This window comes from Chinchilla lanigera, unplaced genomic scaffold (genome assembly GCF_000276665.1).
Source record: "Chinchilla lanigera isolate Chin_1 unplaced genomic scaffold, ChiLan1.0 scaffold00094, whole genome shotgun sequence".
Lineage (NCBI taxonomy): Eukaryota > Metazoa > Chordata > Mammalia > Rodentia > Chinchillidae > Chinchilla > Chinchilla lanigera.
In genome coordinates, this window is record NW_004955495.1 from 4,798,342 (window position 1) to 4,813,280 (window position 14,939).

General features: G+C 56.0%; 2 protein-coding genes across 4 annotated transcripts in view; both read left to right on the forward strand.

Moving 5' to 3' along the window:
• Positions 1–1,761: 1,761 nt before the first annotated feature.
• Eef2 (eukaryotic translation elongation factor 2) lies at positions 1,762–9,373 on the forward strand. The gene is made up of 15 exons (XM_005405819.1): positions 1,762–1,866; positions 2,788–3,002; positions 4,091–4,272; positions 4,362–4,573; positions 4,816–4,994; positions 5,116–5,221; positions 5,587–5,700; positions 5,892–6,030; positions 6,120–6,315; positions 6,572–6,830; positions 6,991–7,098; positions 7,503–7,856; positions 7,946–8,128; positions 8,210–8,342; positions 8,718–9,373. Exons 1-15 carry the CDS (start codon positions 1,864–1,866, stop codon positions 8,909–8,911), a joined length of 2,577 nt encoding a protein of 858 aa, XP_005405876.1. The 5' UTR covers positions 1,762–1,863; the 3' UTR covers positions 8,912–9,373.
• Positions 9,374–11,133: 1,760 nt separating this feature from the next.
• Dapk3 (death-associated protein kinase 3) overlaps positions 11,134–14,939 on the forward strand; it is a 12,736-nt gene continuing 8,930 nt past the window's right edge. For 2 of the 3 annotated variants that reach the window (XM_005405820.2, XM_005405822.2), the window contains exons 1-2: positions 11,134–11,233; positions 12,067–12,194. In XM_005405820.2, the coding sequence (XP_005405877.1) occupies positions 12,133–12,194 (62 nt within the window). In that variant the 5' untranslated portion in view covers positions 11,134–11,233; positions 12,067–12,132. Of the gene's footprint in view, positions 11,234–11,325; positions 11,415–12,066; positions 12,195–14,939 lie in introns of those variants that run through there. The other variant, XM_005405821.2, reaches the window with a different exon arrangement.

The window sequence follows — 14,939 nt, forward strand, 5'->3', positions numbered from 1 at the left end:
AAAAAAAAAAATGTGCTAAGGGAAGAAATAGCCAGGCGTGGTGGTGCACACCTATAATCCCAGCACTCAAGGGGCTGAGGCAGGAGGATTGCCAAAAGTTTGAGGCCAGCCCGGGCTATATAGTTAGTTCAGGGGTAGTGTGAACTACATGGCAAGACCCTGTCTCAAAAAACCAAAAGATGGGGGAAGAAAAAATAAGGCCCTGCTTTTTTTTTTTTGTTGTTATTTGTTTGTCTTTTTGAGAGTATGTAGTTCAGGCTGGCCTTGAGCTCACGTTTGTAAAAGTCAAACACACCAGTGAATGTCAGTTCATTTCCTCCAAGGAGATCTGAAATACAACCGTTTCTTAGGGTCAGTTTAGGACACTAATTCTCAACAGTATTCAGGCGCCTCCCCCTGGACAGGAAGTGAAATGGAAGTTGGGAGTGGCAATGGAAAGCCTTAGACCCAGGCTCAGACACAACAAGCTAAATCCGGGAATAAGTAACTATTTTATTAACAGCAGGGACAGTTTTTTAATACAAAGGATAACGTCTACTGAACACTGGATGTAAGACACAGTGCTAACCCCTTACACATAAAGTTAAAGCACTTCACTCTTCCCAGGCCAATGAAGTAGTACTGATTAGCCCCCAGCTTAGCCCTAAGGAAGAGATACAAGGAGAAATCTCAGAAACGAAGGTATGGAGAAGCCAGCAAGGTATCAACAAAACCTCTCGCAGTGTCTGGTACAAGATGAGCGTGGTGGCGCTTGCCTGTCTTCCCAGCACTCTGGGAGGCTGAGGGAGGAGGGTCGCAAGTTCCAGCCCTGGGGCCGTTCAGCGACTTATCGAGGCTCTGTCTCAAAATTAAAAAAATATATAATTTTTTTTTTAATGGCTGGGCAGAGGATACAGCAAGGACCGGCTGCAAGGGGAGGTGGTTGTAAGGAAGCCTGGTTCATAGTAAATGCTCAGTGTGTTTATGTACTTGGTAAATGATTAATACTTCCTTTAAATTTTTTTTTATTTGAAATAATTAGTTACAAGCAGTATACAGAGGTACAGGGTATCCTCTCCCCCAGCTTTGCCTAGTGGTATCGTCCTATGTAAGAAGACCAAAAGCGGGAAATTGACATTGGTGCAATCCACGGACTCTATTCACTTTGTAATCTGCTTTTAACAGATGTTTGGCATTTTACAAGCTAACACAGTTAGCAAACCCTCTTTTATTGTTGTTTTTTTTTTCCGGTACTGGGAATCGAACTCACGACCTTGGGCTTGCCAGGCAGGCGCTGTGCCACTGAGCTAAATCCCCCCAGCCCCTCGTTTTTTTTTGTTTTTTTTTTTTTTTTCCGTCTTTTTGAGACAAGGTCTCGTTATGCAGGTCAGGCTGGCCTTGAACTCATTTTGTAGCCCAGGCTGGTCTCGAACTCGCAACGATTCTCCTGCCTCAGCCTCCCGAGTGTTGGGATTACAGACGTGCGCCACCACGCTCGGCTCAAAACTCTCATTTGTTTTTTCTTTAAAAAAAAACAAAACCAAAACTCTCATTATTAATCTCAGTTTACACGGCGCTCTTCGACTTGTCCTTCTGAATAGCGCGCTCTGGAAGCAGATCATCTCCCGTGGGACCCTGAACCTGCGCGCTAGACCAGCGGTTCCGGCGCTCAGAGGGTTAACCGGAGAGCCATGACAGTGCGACTGCGCGCAGCGCCCTTGAGCTCCGCCCCCTCAGCAAGACCCGATGACCCGCCCAACCGGCGTCGTCCTATAAAAGGCTGGGTGTTGACGTCAGCGTTCTCTTCCGCCGTCGTCGCCGCCATCCTCGGCGCGGCTCAACTCAGTGGGGTCTGCCTGGGAGAATCCAGCGACATCCGCCACCATGGTGAGGACTTTCGTGCGGCTGGGGCCTCGGGAGGGCGGGGAGCCCTCTGTGGGGTGTGCGCTGCCTAGTTTGGGGCGTTGGGGGCGCCCGGATGGGGAGGAGACATGGCGGCGGCGGGACCGGCGGGCTCGGGACTGGGGAAGCGGCTGCCGCCATGTCTGCGTGCCGCCGCCGGTGGCAGGCCCTTTCCTCGGCTTCCGGGGCTGCCGCCGCCTCACGGGGTGGGCTGGGGTATGGTGATGTGGCCGGCGCGGTAATGGCGGGCGCCGCGGAGGGAGTTACGGGAGACGGAGCCGCCTTACGTAAGCCGCCGGCTGGGCTGGGTTTTCGGTCGGGGGCCGGGGGCGGCGGCGGCAAGGCGGAGAGAGGAAAGCGGGGTCCAAAGCCAGCAGTCGCCACGGTGCCGGGCAAGCTCGGGCAGCGTCCTGGGCTGCTTCCTCCTGGGGTTGGGGCCGCCCCAGCCCCCGCGCCGCGGAGTGGCGTTCGTCGGCGTCCTCGTAGTGGGGCGGCCCGTCTGGTCCCCCGAGTCGCGGGTGTGACCTTGGGATTTAAAGTAGCATCTTGGTCGAGCTTGTAGGCTTCGTGACGTCTTAGGCAAACCTTGCTGCTTTCTCCTCCGTGTGATACATGACAGCGTTGTACCGGGTCCCGGGAAGCGCTGTCACTGTGGAGTAGCACTTCCCAACCCCTTTCCTGGGTTGTCGGTTGTCAGAGACAGCTGACATCGGCTCTGGGGGCACGGAGTGGCTTTTAAGAGGCGGATGCAAAGAGCTTGGCGAGGCCGAACTGGAGTTGCAGGACCCCCCGCAAGCCCAGCTCCCTGCTGGCCCAAAGTCTGGCAGTGCTATCGACCGCGTGTCTCTGCCAAGCCGGGTTCCCGGAATCCCTGCTGGCCTAAACCCCACCACCCCCCTTGGCCAGGTGAACTTCACTGTAGACCAGATCCGGGCCATCATGGACAAGAAGGCCAACATCCGCAACATGTCTGTCATCGCCCACGTGGACCACGGCAAGTCCACGCTGACGGACTCTCTGGTGTGCAAAGCTGGCATCATCGCGTCCGCTCGCGCTGGCGAGACCCGCTTCACTGACACCCGGAAGGATGAGCAGGAGCGCTGTATCACCATCAAGTCAACGTGAGCTCCTGACAACCTCTGGACCTTGGTGGGGAGGACTGGGGCCCGGACCGGGCGCCTGAGGCCTGCCGGGACTGAGCCTCTGGGGCAGGGCTGTTGGACTAGGGGGAGTTTGAGGGGCAGTTGGCAATGCCTGAAGACCCGTTGCCAGTCATGTTCTTGAAGGGGGGTTTCAGTGGTATGTGGGGACACCCTGTAAATTTGTGAATTGCAGAGGACATCACTGCTGGTTCCTAGTATAGCTTGATGATAAAGCGCAGTGATGTGGTTGTTGTCTTCAGATGGTGGTTTGACATATGTTTTTTTTGGGGGGGGGTCTTTATTTATTTATTTTTTGTGGAGTTCAGACTGGCCTTGAACTCACTTTGTAGCCCAGGCTGATTTCAAACTCTGAATGGTCCTCCTGCCTCAGCTTCCCAGGTGCTGGGATTACAGGCGTGTGCTACCATGCCCAGCTTACATGGTTAATTGCTTGTTTGTTGCGGTAACGGATTGAATTAGCTAGGTTTTTGCACTGAACGATGTCCCCAGTCTTTTTTTGAGTCTTGAGATAGCTTGTAAAAGTGGCTAAATTCGTGGTGGACTGGAACTTGACGTTTTCCTGCCTCAGCCTCTCCTGATGTTGGGTGCTGGGATTATAAAATGGCTTGTGCTACCATTCCAGCATGGTTAAATTGCCTTTCTTGCTTTTCCATCCGTGTCAGTTGGCTGGGAGGGTCAGGCTGTGGAGGGAAGGGTGCATGCATCCCCCAGAGCTGGTCCTGCCTAGGTCTGCAGGTGTGAGTGTCGTGGGGCCCAGAAGAGTCAGTACTAGGAGGTGCCTGTCCTCAGGGACCCCTTTGCTGGGCAGATGGCTCCTTGTGACAGGGTGGGCTGGGCCCAAGAACGCCTGCAGCCTGTGTCAGGATGAGTAATGCTTTGAGGGAGGGGATGGGTGGGGTACCCGAGTGGTAGTGCTGGCTCTGCACTGTCCCCACTTACCCTGGGGGTGAAGTCCCTGTGCAGGCCTTGTGTGGAGTTGGGGTTTGCAGTTGCGGATGTCAGGAGCCAGCGTGGCACCGCCCTGCTGACACATCTGTCCTCCACAGCGCTATCTCCCTCTTCTATGAGCTCTCTGAGAATGACTTGAACTTTATCAAGCAGAGCAAGGACGGCTCTGGCTTCCTCATCAACCTCATTGACTCTCCTGGGCATGTGGACTTCTCCTCAGAGGTCACGGCTGCCCTGCGTGTTACTGATGGCGCCTTGGTGGTGGTGGACTGTGTATCAGGTAGACGGAGGTCCCGCTTGGAGGGTCCTGGGACTGGGAGGTGCCTGTCCCACTGACGTCCTTGTCCCTGTGGTCCCCGTGGTCCCCAGGCGTGTGCGTACAGACGGAGACGGTGCTGCGGCAGGCCATCGCTGAGCGCATCAAGCCTGTCCTGATGATGAACAAGATGGACCGTGCCCTGCTGGAGCTGCAGCTGGAGCCCGAGGAGCTGTACCAGACCTTCCAGCGCATTGTGGAGAACGTCAACGTCATCATCTCCACCTATGGCGAGGGCGAGAGCGGCCCCATGGGCAACATCATGGTGTGTGCTAGGAGGGGCTGGGGCTGCAGCGGCGGCACGACCTGGCTCTGGGCTTCCTGTGAGCCTTCTTGACCGGGCTTGGGTGGTGGGGTTTGCACGTTCTTTGTGATGACTGAAATTTCTTCACTTTGACCTGATGTCTCTTGAAGAAACCCAGTGTCTGAAATGCTCGTTGCCAGGGACTTCATTGAGGAGTCTGCCCTGAGCCCCAAGTCACACCTCACACTGTTCTGCTCCCCCAGATTGACCCTGTCCTTGGTACTGTGGGCTTTGGGTCTGGCCTGCATGGCTGGGCTTTCACCCTGAAGCAGTTTGCGGAGATGTACGTGGCCAAGTTTGCTGCCAAGGGGGAGGGCCAGTTGGGGCCTGCAGAGCGGGCCAAGAAGGTGGAAGACATGATGAAGAAGCTGTGGGGTGACCGGTGAGTGTGTGACTGCCGGGCCTGGGACAGAGGGTGGTGGCCTGGCCGAGACTGAAGGCCTGACGGATTGTGGCTCACCTTGCGAACCCTGGGTCTGACGGCACCATACTGTCTGCGTTAGGTACTTTGACCCAGCCAATGGCAAGTTCAGTAAGTCAGCCACCAGCCCCGATGGGAAGAAGCTACCCCGTACCTTCTGCCAGCTCATCCTGGACCCCATCTTCAAGGTGAGATGAGGTGGTCTGGGCTGGGAGCACCCTTCTGGGGCCCATGCCTCCTGGACGGCCCATCACCTGCCCTGTTGGCCATGCCCTGGGCACGGCCCTCCGACCGAGGTTCTGGCCCCGCTCATCCTGGTCTGACAAGGGAACTGCTGAAAGGGAGCCTGTGCTGCAGGTAGCAGCTGTGGCTCCAGCATGTGAGGCAGAGGGTCCTTTTGTCCTCGGGTTCTCTTCCATGAGTGCCTTGGAGCCACCCAGGGCTCAGAGTGGGTGTGGCGCCACCGAGCTCTGGCTACCCTGGTTCCCCTAGCTGAAGGCATTGGGTTTCCCTCCGCCCCTCCTGACTGCTGCTGTGTTTCCCTGGCGGTCAGGTGTTTGATGCGATCATGAACTTCAAGAAAGAGGAAACTGCAAAACTGATTGAGAAACTGGACATTAAATTGGACAGCGAGGACAAGGACAAGGAGGGCAAGCCACTGCTTAAGGTAAGGGGACAGTGCTCTTGGTGCTGGATGTACTGGCCTGGGAGTCACCCTTGAGGCCTCCATTACTGCCTTCAGGCAGGGCATGTGGGTCCCGTGGACTCACTGGGGTGGCTCCCTCAGGTCCTAAGCAAGGAGCTACACATGACAGACCACGTCCTCATCCCCCTGAGCCCTTGCCTTTGTGCCCACAGGCTGTGATGCGCCGCTGGCTGCCGGCTGGGGACGCGCTGCTGCAGATGATCACGATCCACTTGCCATCACCCGTCACAGCGCAGAAGTACCGCTGCGAGCTGTTGTACGAGGGGCCCCCGGATGACGAGGCCGCCATGGGTATGTGCAGCCGGCTCCACACGGGCTCCGGGCGTGGAGAGGAGCGTGGGGGAATGACTTTCCTCTGTGTTTTTTTTTTTTCCATCCAGGCATTAAAAGCTGTGACCCCAAAGGCCCCCTAATGATGTACATTTCCAAAATGGTGCCAACTTCTGATAAAGGTCGGTTCTATGCTTTTGGACGCGTCTTCTCGGGGTTAGTGTCCACTGGCCTGAAGGTCCGCATCATGGGCCCCAACTACACCCCTGGGAAAAAGGAGGACCTCTACCTGAAGCCCATCCAGAGGTGAGCATCTGGGTGGGTCCCTGTCCTGCTTAGAGCTCCTCCTGGCTGTTTGGTTTTGGCAGCACTGAGGATTGAACCCAGGGCCTTGCCCAGCTCCTGTTTACTGGGGTCTCCCTGAATCATTGTTTCCCAGAGTGGGCTTGAACTTGAGATGGGGTGTGGATAGAATTATGCTATGGGGCTTGAGGTCCCTGTGCCAGGCTCTGGGAAGGCCTGGGTCTCAGTAGAATCCCCCCTCTCCCCCCGCTCTCCCTAGGACCATCCTGATGATGGGCCGCTACGTGGAGCCCATTGAGGACGTGCCCTGTGGGAACATCGTGGGTCTGGTGGGCGTGGACCAGTTCCTGGTGAAGACTGGCACCATCACCACCTTTGAGCATGCCCACAACATGCGCGTGATGAAGTTCAGTGTCAGCCCTGTCGTCAGGGTGGCTGTGGAGGCCAAGAACCCGGCCGACTTGCCCAAGCTAGTGGAGGGGCTGAAGCGGCTGGCCAAGTCCGACCCCATGGTGCAGGTGGGTGCGTGTGTTTCTGCTGTCGGGGTGCGGGGTTTGGCCGGGAACGGTGGAGGGTTCTGTGCCTGGCCCACGTGACACCCTGGTGTGGTGGGGTTTTGCTGGGCTGTGGGCTCTGAGCCTCAGGGCTGTGGCCCTGGCTGACATGTGGCCATCACAGTGCATCATTGAGGAGTCAGGCGAGCACATCATCGCGGGCGCCGGCGAGCTGCATCTTGAGATCTGCCTCAAGGACCTGGAGGAGGACCATGCCTGCATCCCCATCAAGGTGGGCTGCGTGGCGGGGACCCGTCCTCAGTGTTACTGTCACTCAGTGTGCCGTCTCACTCTGCCCCGGGCTGAGTCCTTCTACATCTCCGCTTCCCTGGGAGACAGAAGCTACCACTTGTGGCTGGCCCTGCCTGTTTCTGGCTTTGGTAAAGCTTAGCTGTGCTCAGGTGGCGTCTGGACTCTGGGCCGGTAGCACAGCTCTTGCTTCATGGGTCCCAAGACTGAGCTGTCCCTTGCTGGGGTGGGTAGCCCTGACACATGAGGCTCAGTGCCACCTGTCCAATACTGCCACGGTGTGCAGCTGGGATGTGCCAGTGCTCTGCCTTGCAGGGCAGCGCTTCTGGAGAGTGTCCTTGCTGGTCAGTCCGTCAGCGTGTTACCTACAAGCTCTCCCTCTTGCAGAAATCGGACCCTGTGGTCTCGTACCGGGAGACGGTGAGCGAAGAGTCGAACGTGATGTGCCTCTCCAAGTCCCCCAACAAGCACAACCGGCTGTACATGAAGGCACGGCCCTTCCCCGACGGGCTGGCTGAGGACATAGACAAGGGTGAGGTATCTGCCCGCCAGGAGCTCAAGCAGCGTGCCCGCTACCTGGCTGAGAAATACGAGTGGGACGTGGCCGAGGCCCGCAAGATCTGGTGCTTTGGACCTGACGGCACTGGCCCCAACATCCTCACCGACATCACCAAGGGGGTGCAGTACCTCAATGAGATCAAGGACAGCGTGGTGGCTGGTTTCCAGTGGGCCACCAAGGAGGTGAGTAAGGGCTCCCCGCCTCCAGGGCTGTGGGATCTGTGGGTGCAGGGGCGGTGTTCCCTGAAGGTGCCCTCTCTCCCCTCGTGCAGGGAGCACTGTGCGAGGAGAACATGCGCGGGGTGCGCTTCGACGTCCACGACGTGACACTGCATGCTGATGCCATCCACCGTGGGGGTGGCCAGATCATCCCCACAGCGCGGCGCTGCCTCTATGCCAGTGTGTTGACAGCACAGCCGCGCCTCATGGAGCCCATCTACCTTGTGGAGATCCAGGTGAGGAGGCCAGGATCTGCACGCCCCCACAGCCCCCGTGCCCGCAGCTCACAGCCTTGACCGTGCTTTCCCTCCCCTCAGTGTCCGGAGCAAGTGGTTGGGGGGATCTATGGTGTCCTGAACAGGAAGCGAGGCCACGTCTTTGAGGAGTCCCAGGTGGCTGGCACGCCCATGTTCGTGGTCAAGGCCTACCTGCCCGTCAACGAGTCCTTCGGTGAGTGTGCCTGCTGAGCGGGGCGCTGGTGCAGTCTGTCGTGAGGGGAGGTGGTTTGGCCCCAGCCCTGTGTGGACCATGGGCAGCGGTGCATACTGCTTGTCTTCTAGTCTTTGAGACAGGGTCTTGCTATGCAGTTTGGGCTGGCCTTAATCTCACTTTGTAGCCCAGGCTGACCTCAAACTTGCTATGATTCTCCTGCCTCAGTCTCCCAAGTGCTGGGATTACAGACATGCGCAGCCACGACCGGCAGCATAGTGGTCTTGAACCCTCTTGGCTGAGGCGCAGTCCCTGGATCAGTGTCTCACCATCCAGGCTGTCCTTGCAGTCCTCTCCCATACATGGACCCGCTCACTCCCTGCCCTCTCCCCACAGGCTTCACAGCCGACCTGCGGTCCAACACCGGTGGCCAGGCCTTCCCCCAGTGCGTGTTCGACCACTGGCAGATCCTGCCCGGAGACCCCTTCGATAATAGCAGCCGCCCCAGCCAGGTGGTGGCAGAGACCCGCAAGCGCAAGGGCCTGAAGGAGGGCATCCCGGCCTTGGACAACTTCCTGGACAAGTTGTAGGTGGCAGCGCCCCTGGCTCCACATGGCAGCACGTCCTCACATTCTCAAATGACACCTTGAGACTGTCCCCACAGTGACCTCCGCCTGACAGGTTTTCGGGCCCGCTCCGTGCCATCGCGCCATTCACACTTGATGCTGTTTCTATTTATTTTGGGTTCCAGAGCAGCGGAAGTGCCCTCTCTGCAGGGACTTACGGGGCCGGTGGGTGGGGAGGCGGGGCAGGACACCCAGTCCTTTTTGTTTTTCATTTGTTCAGAGGGAACCGCAACTCAGATGTCCAAAAATTTAAAATAAACACATGTAAGAGATTTATTTGGGTAAACGACCTGAAGCCCCTCTTCCCAGAGAGGGGAAGAACAGGTGGGTGGATGAGTCCTGGAAGGCAGGGGTCCTGTGCGGTGTCGCCATGAGCACCACCAGCTGTGTTAGTGCCATTGGGATAATAAATCAATATGGTGGTGACTTTGTGGCCTTGCTGCGCATCATTGCCGGAGTCCATGTGTGGCGGGGCGGGGTGTGTGTGTGAGAGAGAGACACACACACAGCCCAGAAGTGGAGTGAGGGTGCCCAACCAGCGCTTGCAGAGAAGCCCCTGCGTCTGTGCTGTCCAGAGTGGCTGCCATGGCAGCAGGGAACGGAGTCCCAGACTGATGGTGGCAGACATGTCCGCAGGCTTGTCCTGGAGTCACCTGGTCAGGACCAGTGCGCCTCAGCTGTGGTGGAGGCCTCTGCCGCAAGACAGGTTCAGTGTGTGTGTGGTGCTGGGGATGGAGCTGGTGGCCTGGCATAGGTAGGCAGGTGCTATATCTCAGGGCTGCGCCCTAGCCCTCTACCTCTATGTAAACGTTAGTCATAGGTGCTTTTCATATTTCTCTTTTCTTTGTCTTTCTGAGACAGGGTCTTACTATGTGGTTCAGGCTGGCCTCAAGCTCACTTTCTAGCCCAGGCTGGCCTTGAACTTGGAACGATCCTCCTGCCTCAGCCTCCCAAGTGCTGGGATTATAGGAGTGCGCCACCACACCTGGATGTTTTCAGTCCAAGTGATTGGAGTTAACAATTCCTGGGCATGTTTTCATCTATAACTGTTGAGAGACCTAAGTGTGATTAGGAAAAGGAGCAGAATCCTGACAGCCAGCTTCGTTTCATACATCACAGCACATACATAATGTGCTGTTTCCTGTTTGAACTTTGAGTCAGTCTCACTGTAGCCCAGGTTGGCTTTGAACTGGCAGTCCTGCAGAGAGGAACCACAGGCCTGCACCACCTTGCCCAGCTTGAACTTGATTATTAAAACCAAATAAGAACTTTGACTAAGTGCCCAGAGCTAAATGTAGTTCCCTGTTTTTTCCCAACTTTGTAGGGATAAAGATAAAAACTCTCGGCTCTAACGTTTTTCACAACATTGGGCATTTTAGGGAACATGTTTCTCTGAACCCCACGTGGGGCTAAGGTGCTAGGAACGGGGGAATCGGTCACAGGCACAGAGCTCCCCCCAGGGGTGAGACCTGCAGGGGAGTCCTGCAGTGCTGGCGCGCCCTGGTGGCCCCCCTTGCGGCCCTGCAGCGCTGCAGCAGTTTCCATGGCCGGGAAAAGTAGGCTTGAGACCAAGGAAGCACAGGGGTTTCGGAGAGGAGTGAGTAAGGGGGAGCCTGGCTGCGGTAAGGTCTTAGGAGCCTCAGAGGGCTCACGTGTCCGGGGTTCAGACCTGGATGTCTTAGCTCTGCTCTTTCCTGGCTGCGGGACCTGGGACAGGTCGTTTAACTTTCCTGGGTGCCTCTTCCATCTGTACAATGGGGAAACATCTTAGCTCCTAAGAGTGTCTCAGTAGCTGCTCATCAGCCTTTTTGTTGAGTAGCAGGCCACTTGCGCCCCCTTGAAACTTCCACGCAGGCTAAAGGCGCCCCAGGGTCCGTCCCAGGAGTTGCCCGTAGCGCCAGTGCATCTGGGAGGCGAGCCAGGCCGCATCCACGATTTAACGTCCATTTAGAGGCGGGCGGGCGCTCCAAGGGCCGCAAAGTCAGCCTTCTTCCGTGTGTTTGACCCGTGTCCATACCAGCCAATCAGGTTAGGGCAGGTCAGTCAGCCAGCCAACGGCGCTGCAGTATCCGGGTGCCGTGCCGGGAAAGGAGGCACAGGGTGGGGCGTTGAGATGAGGCACGAGCGGCGGGCGGGTCAGCCAATGGGCCATGGGGTCCGCCTTCCGGAGGCGGGAACTGGCGGGCCCGGTGACGTCGGCGCAGGCGCGGGGAGGTCTCCCAGAGAGGAGGCGGAGGCTGTAGCCCTTGCGGCGGCTGGACCTGCTCGGGACTCGCAGCCGCGGAGGTGCGGACGGGCTGGGGCCTAGGCCGGCGGGCTGGGTGGAGCCGGGGCGGCGCCTCGGGGGCCCTTGGAGTACGGGGAGGGCGAGAGAAACTGAAGGGGGGAACTTTTGGAGAACCGCATAGCTGACTGGGCCTGCGAGGGGCGTGGCGGCCTCAGGGATGCTTGAGCTGGAACATTAGGGGTGGGGACACCTTGGGGGAGAAGATCTGTTAGGGAATGAGGACCTTTGCTAGGTGAAGGGAGAGTTAATCTTGCTAGTACCGTGGAGGTCAGCGGCGCCCAAAGTGGGCTTGCAGAGCCGGGCGTGGAGGCGCAGGCCTGTCATTCTAGCACTGGGGAGGCTGAATCAGGAGGATCCCTGCGAGTTGGAGGCCAGCCTGTGCTACATGGTGATTTCGAGTCTAGCCTGAACTACACAGTGAGATCCTGTCTTAAACAAAAACAAAAACAGCTTGCAGCCGGGGCTGTTTGGAAATACCTGTCATGTTGGCACATGCCTATCCTCTCAGCACTTTGGGAGGCTGAGGCAGGAGTATTGCAGGCTCAAGCCCAGCCTAGACAGTTTAGTGACCCACTAAATAAATGGAGGGCCTTCTGGAGGAGTTTGTTTATTTTGAGACAGGGTCTCACTTTGTAGGTCAGGCTGGCTTGGCCTCCAGATCAAAGCAATCCTGCCTCAGCCTTTCAAGTCCTGGGATCATGGGTGTGCACCACTAGTCCTGGCTTCTCAGAGGAAGTGTGAAATTTGGGGAGGAGTAGCGTGTTTGGTGAGCAAGTGCCTGTTTAGCAGGGAGAAATGGTGAGTTCTCACCTGCTGCTTTCTTTCCCTCCAGGGCCGCAGTGACTGCGTGTAACTTTTGCTGGACCAGAAGCTGCTGCCGGGTAGGCGGGTGGCCACCATGTCTACCTTCCGCCAGGAGGACGTGGAGGACCACTATGAGATGGGAGAGGAGCTGGGCAGGTGAGCTTGGGGTTGTGAATAGCAGCTGTCCCTGTCCGTTTCCCTGGCAGGAATGAGTCAGGTTGTGTGCCGGAAAAACGAGTTTGGACTTTGGAGCCAGACAGACGTGGCCTTCATTTTCCTCCCTGTCCTCCGTGTTTGAGATGCAGAAAAATGGCGTTGTGTGCATATGTGTGGCTCGTGATGCAGAGCCTGGCCTCAAGTGGAGAGCAGTCAGTGCCAGCTGTGTGTTCTCAGAAGGTCTCTGTCCTCTTCAGTCCTCTTTTGTGGGAGCACTGGAGGCTCCTCAGCTCTTGCCTTTTGCCTGGGCCGGTTTTTTAATCACTACGGCAAAAAGTGTGGCTTCCCTCCCAGCCGCCAGGGCACGGCACGGCAGGGCAGGCGGGGCACTGACTTCCTGCCCAGGCCTTGAGGGTGCCCCCACCCCCACTCCCGGCCCCCGGACCGGCCAGGCCCCTCTCCGCCAGTCCTTTTTTTGTGGAGCTTCAAACCTTATTTGGTGAGCTGCTGCTGGGAGGCCTCCTGGAGCCACCGCCGCCCCATGATGTCACCCGAAGGGAATGTAAATAGCTGAGCCCAGGGTCAGGGCAGCCACCGCAGCAGAGTGTGGCTCAGTTCTCCTTTGGGATTCTGAGGTCCTTCCTTCAAGAATTTCCTCCTCTGGGTGCTGGGGAACGCAGCACCCGCCATCCCATGCTTTATTGTTTGAAATGTGTTAGGGACTCCAGTTTGGAATCGACTTCGCAGAAGTCAGTGAAATTTAACCCAAAATTTAACCCACCCTTTAGTGTTCATGGGAGATTGGCTTTAGGGCTCCTGAGGTTCCCAAAATCTTTGAATGCTTTAATCCTTTATATCAAATGATGTATTTAACTTGTATAATCTTCCCATATACTTTGTCATTTTTTAATATTATTATTATTATTATTGTTACTGTCATTGTTTTGGTGGTACTGGGGATGGAACCTAGAGTCTTGAACTGAGCTGCATCCCTGTTACTTTTTTTTGGTCTTTTTGAGACAGGGTCTCGCTATGCAGTTCAGGCTGGCCTTAAGCGCACTTTGTAGCCCAAGCTGGCCTTGAACTTGCAACGATCCTCCTGCCTCAGCCTCCTTAGTGTGGGGATTATAGGCATGCACCATCACACCTGGCTCTAGCCTGTTATATTTTTTGTTGTTGTTGTTGTTGTTGTTTTGGTACTGGGAATCAAACTCAGGACCTTGCGCTTGCCAGGCAGGCGCTTGTGCCGCTGAGCTATATCCCAGCTAGCCTGTTATATTTTTAAGATAGGATCTCACTAAGGTTTCCAGACTGGCCTCAAACTTGTAATTGTCCTGTCTCAGCCTCCCAAATAGCTGGGATTTCAGGCATGCATCACTGCACCCAGATGGTTTTAATGCTGATAACAGTTTAATTTGGGGGGCGGTGCTGGGGATGGAACCCAGATCTCATCCATGCTAAGTATTTGCTCTGCTACTGAGCCCCAGCTCCTACCTGGATGCTTTTGGGGATGTTTGGTGTGATTAATGCACACACCTGTTAGCTCTGCATTCTTAGCTTCAGCTATATGGATCCATCTCCTCAGGTGGGCACACCATGACCAAGGCCAAATCAATGAGTTCATATACTTTTCCTCCCCTGACAATTGCTTTTGTACTCTGCAAGCTCAGAATGTTTTGTTTCTTTTTTATTTTTTCCTTTTTGTGGGTGCCAGGGATGGAACCCAGGGCCTTGTGCATGCTAGACAAGTGCTCCAGCCTGAGCTGATTTGTGTATTTTTATTTTTAAAATTTTTTTAATTAATTAATTTATTTTTTGTCTTTTTGAGCCAGGGTCTCACTATGCAGTTCAGGCTGGCCTTGATGAGCTCACTTTGTAGCCCAGGCTGGTCTCGAACTCGGAATGATCTTCCTGCCTCAGCCTCCCAAGTGGTGGGATTATAGGAGTGTGCCACCATGCCTGGCAGTTTGCGTATTTTTAAATGGTTAGGGAAAAAAAATGGAAAAAGCAGTTCCATTTTTGTGACATGTTACATGGACAGGAAACTTCATTATGTGCAGTGGAAGTGAAAGATTAAGGGAGGGGAGGGCACAGCCCCCTCCTGTAGCTCCCTTGTCAGGCAATCACTTGTGTCACTGAGCTACATCCCTGGACCTGTAGCTCCCTTATGTATCCAGCTAATGAGCAGGCATTATGGAGAGCAACTGGGCCAAAAAGCTACAAACGCTCACAGGCTGGCCCTTTAAAGCACAAGTTCTCCAAGCTTGCAGTTTCTGTCGGCTCCCTTGCTCCCATGCTGTGCAGCCCCACTTCGGCCCCCTTAGCCTCCCCACTCTCCTTTGATGGCTGGCAGGGTTGGCCTTGCCTCATCTGCGTGGATCCAGGGTGGATCCTTCTGAGAGGCAGCTTGGAGTTCCTCTCCCCTTGCCTTGGGGCCGCCCTGCTCTGTTCAGTTACTGCACAAAACTGGACATGGCCCTGGGGCCACTGGGCCAGGCTGTCCTGAGCACTGCAGGCATTGAGCAGAGTCCCACCCATTCCATACCAGGCGCATCCCCAGGGTGACAGCTGCATGTGTCCCCAGACATGGTCCAGTGTTGGCAGTGGGGCAGGACTGTTTCTGGTTGGGAGGTTCTTTTTTTTTTTTGTCCTGGGAATTGAACTCAGAATCTTGTGCTGGCCAGGCAGGTGTTTATGCCACAGAGCTACATCCCTGGCCTGGGAGGGTTTTTTTTTTTTTTTTTT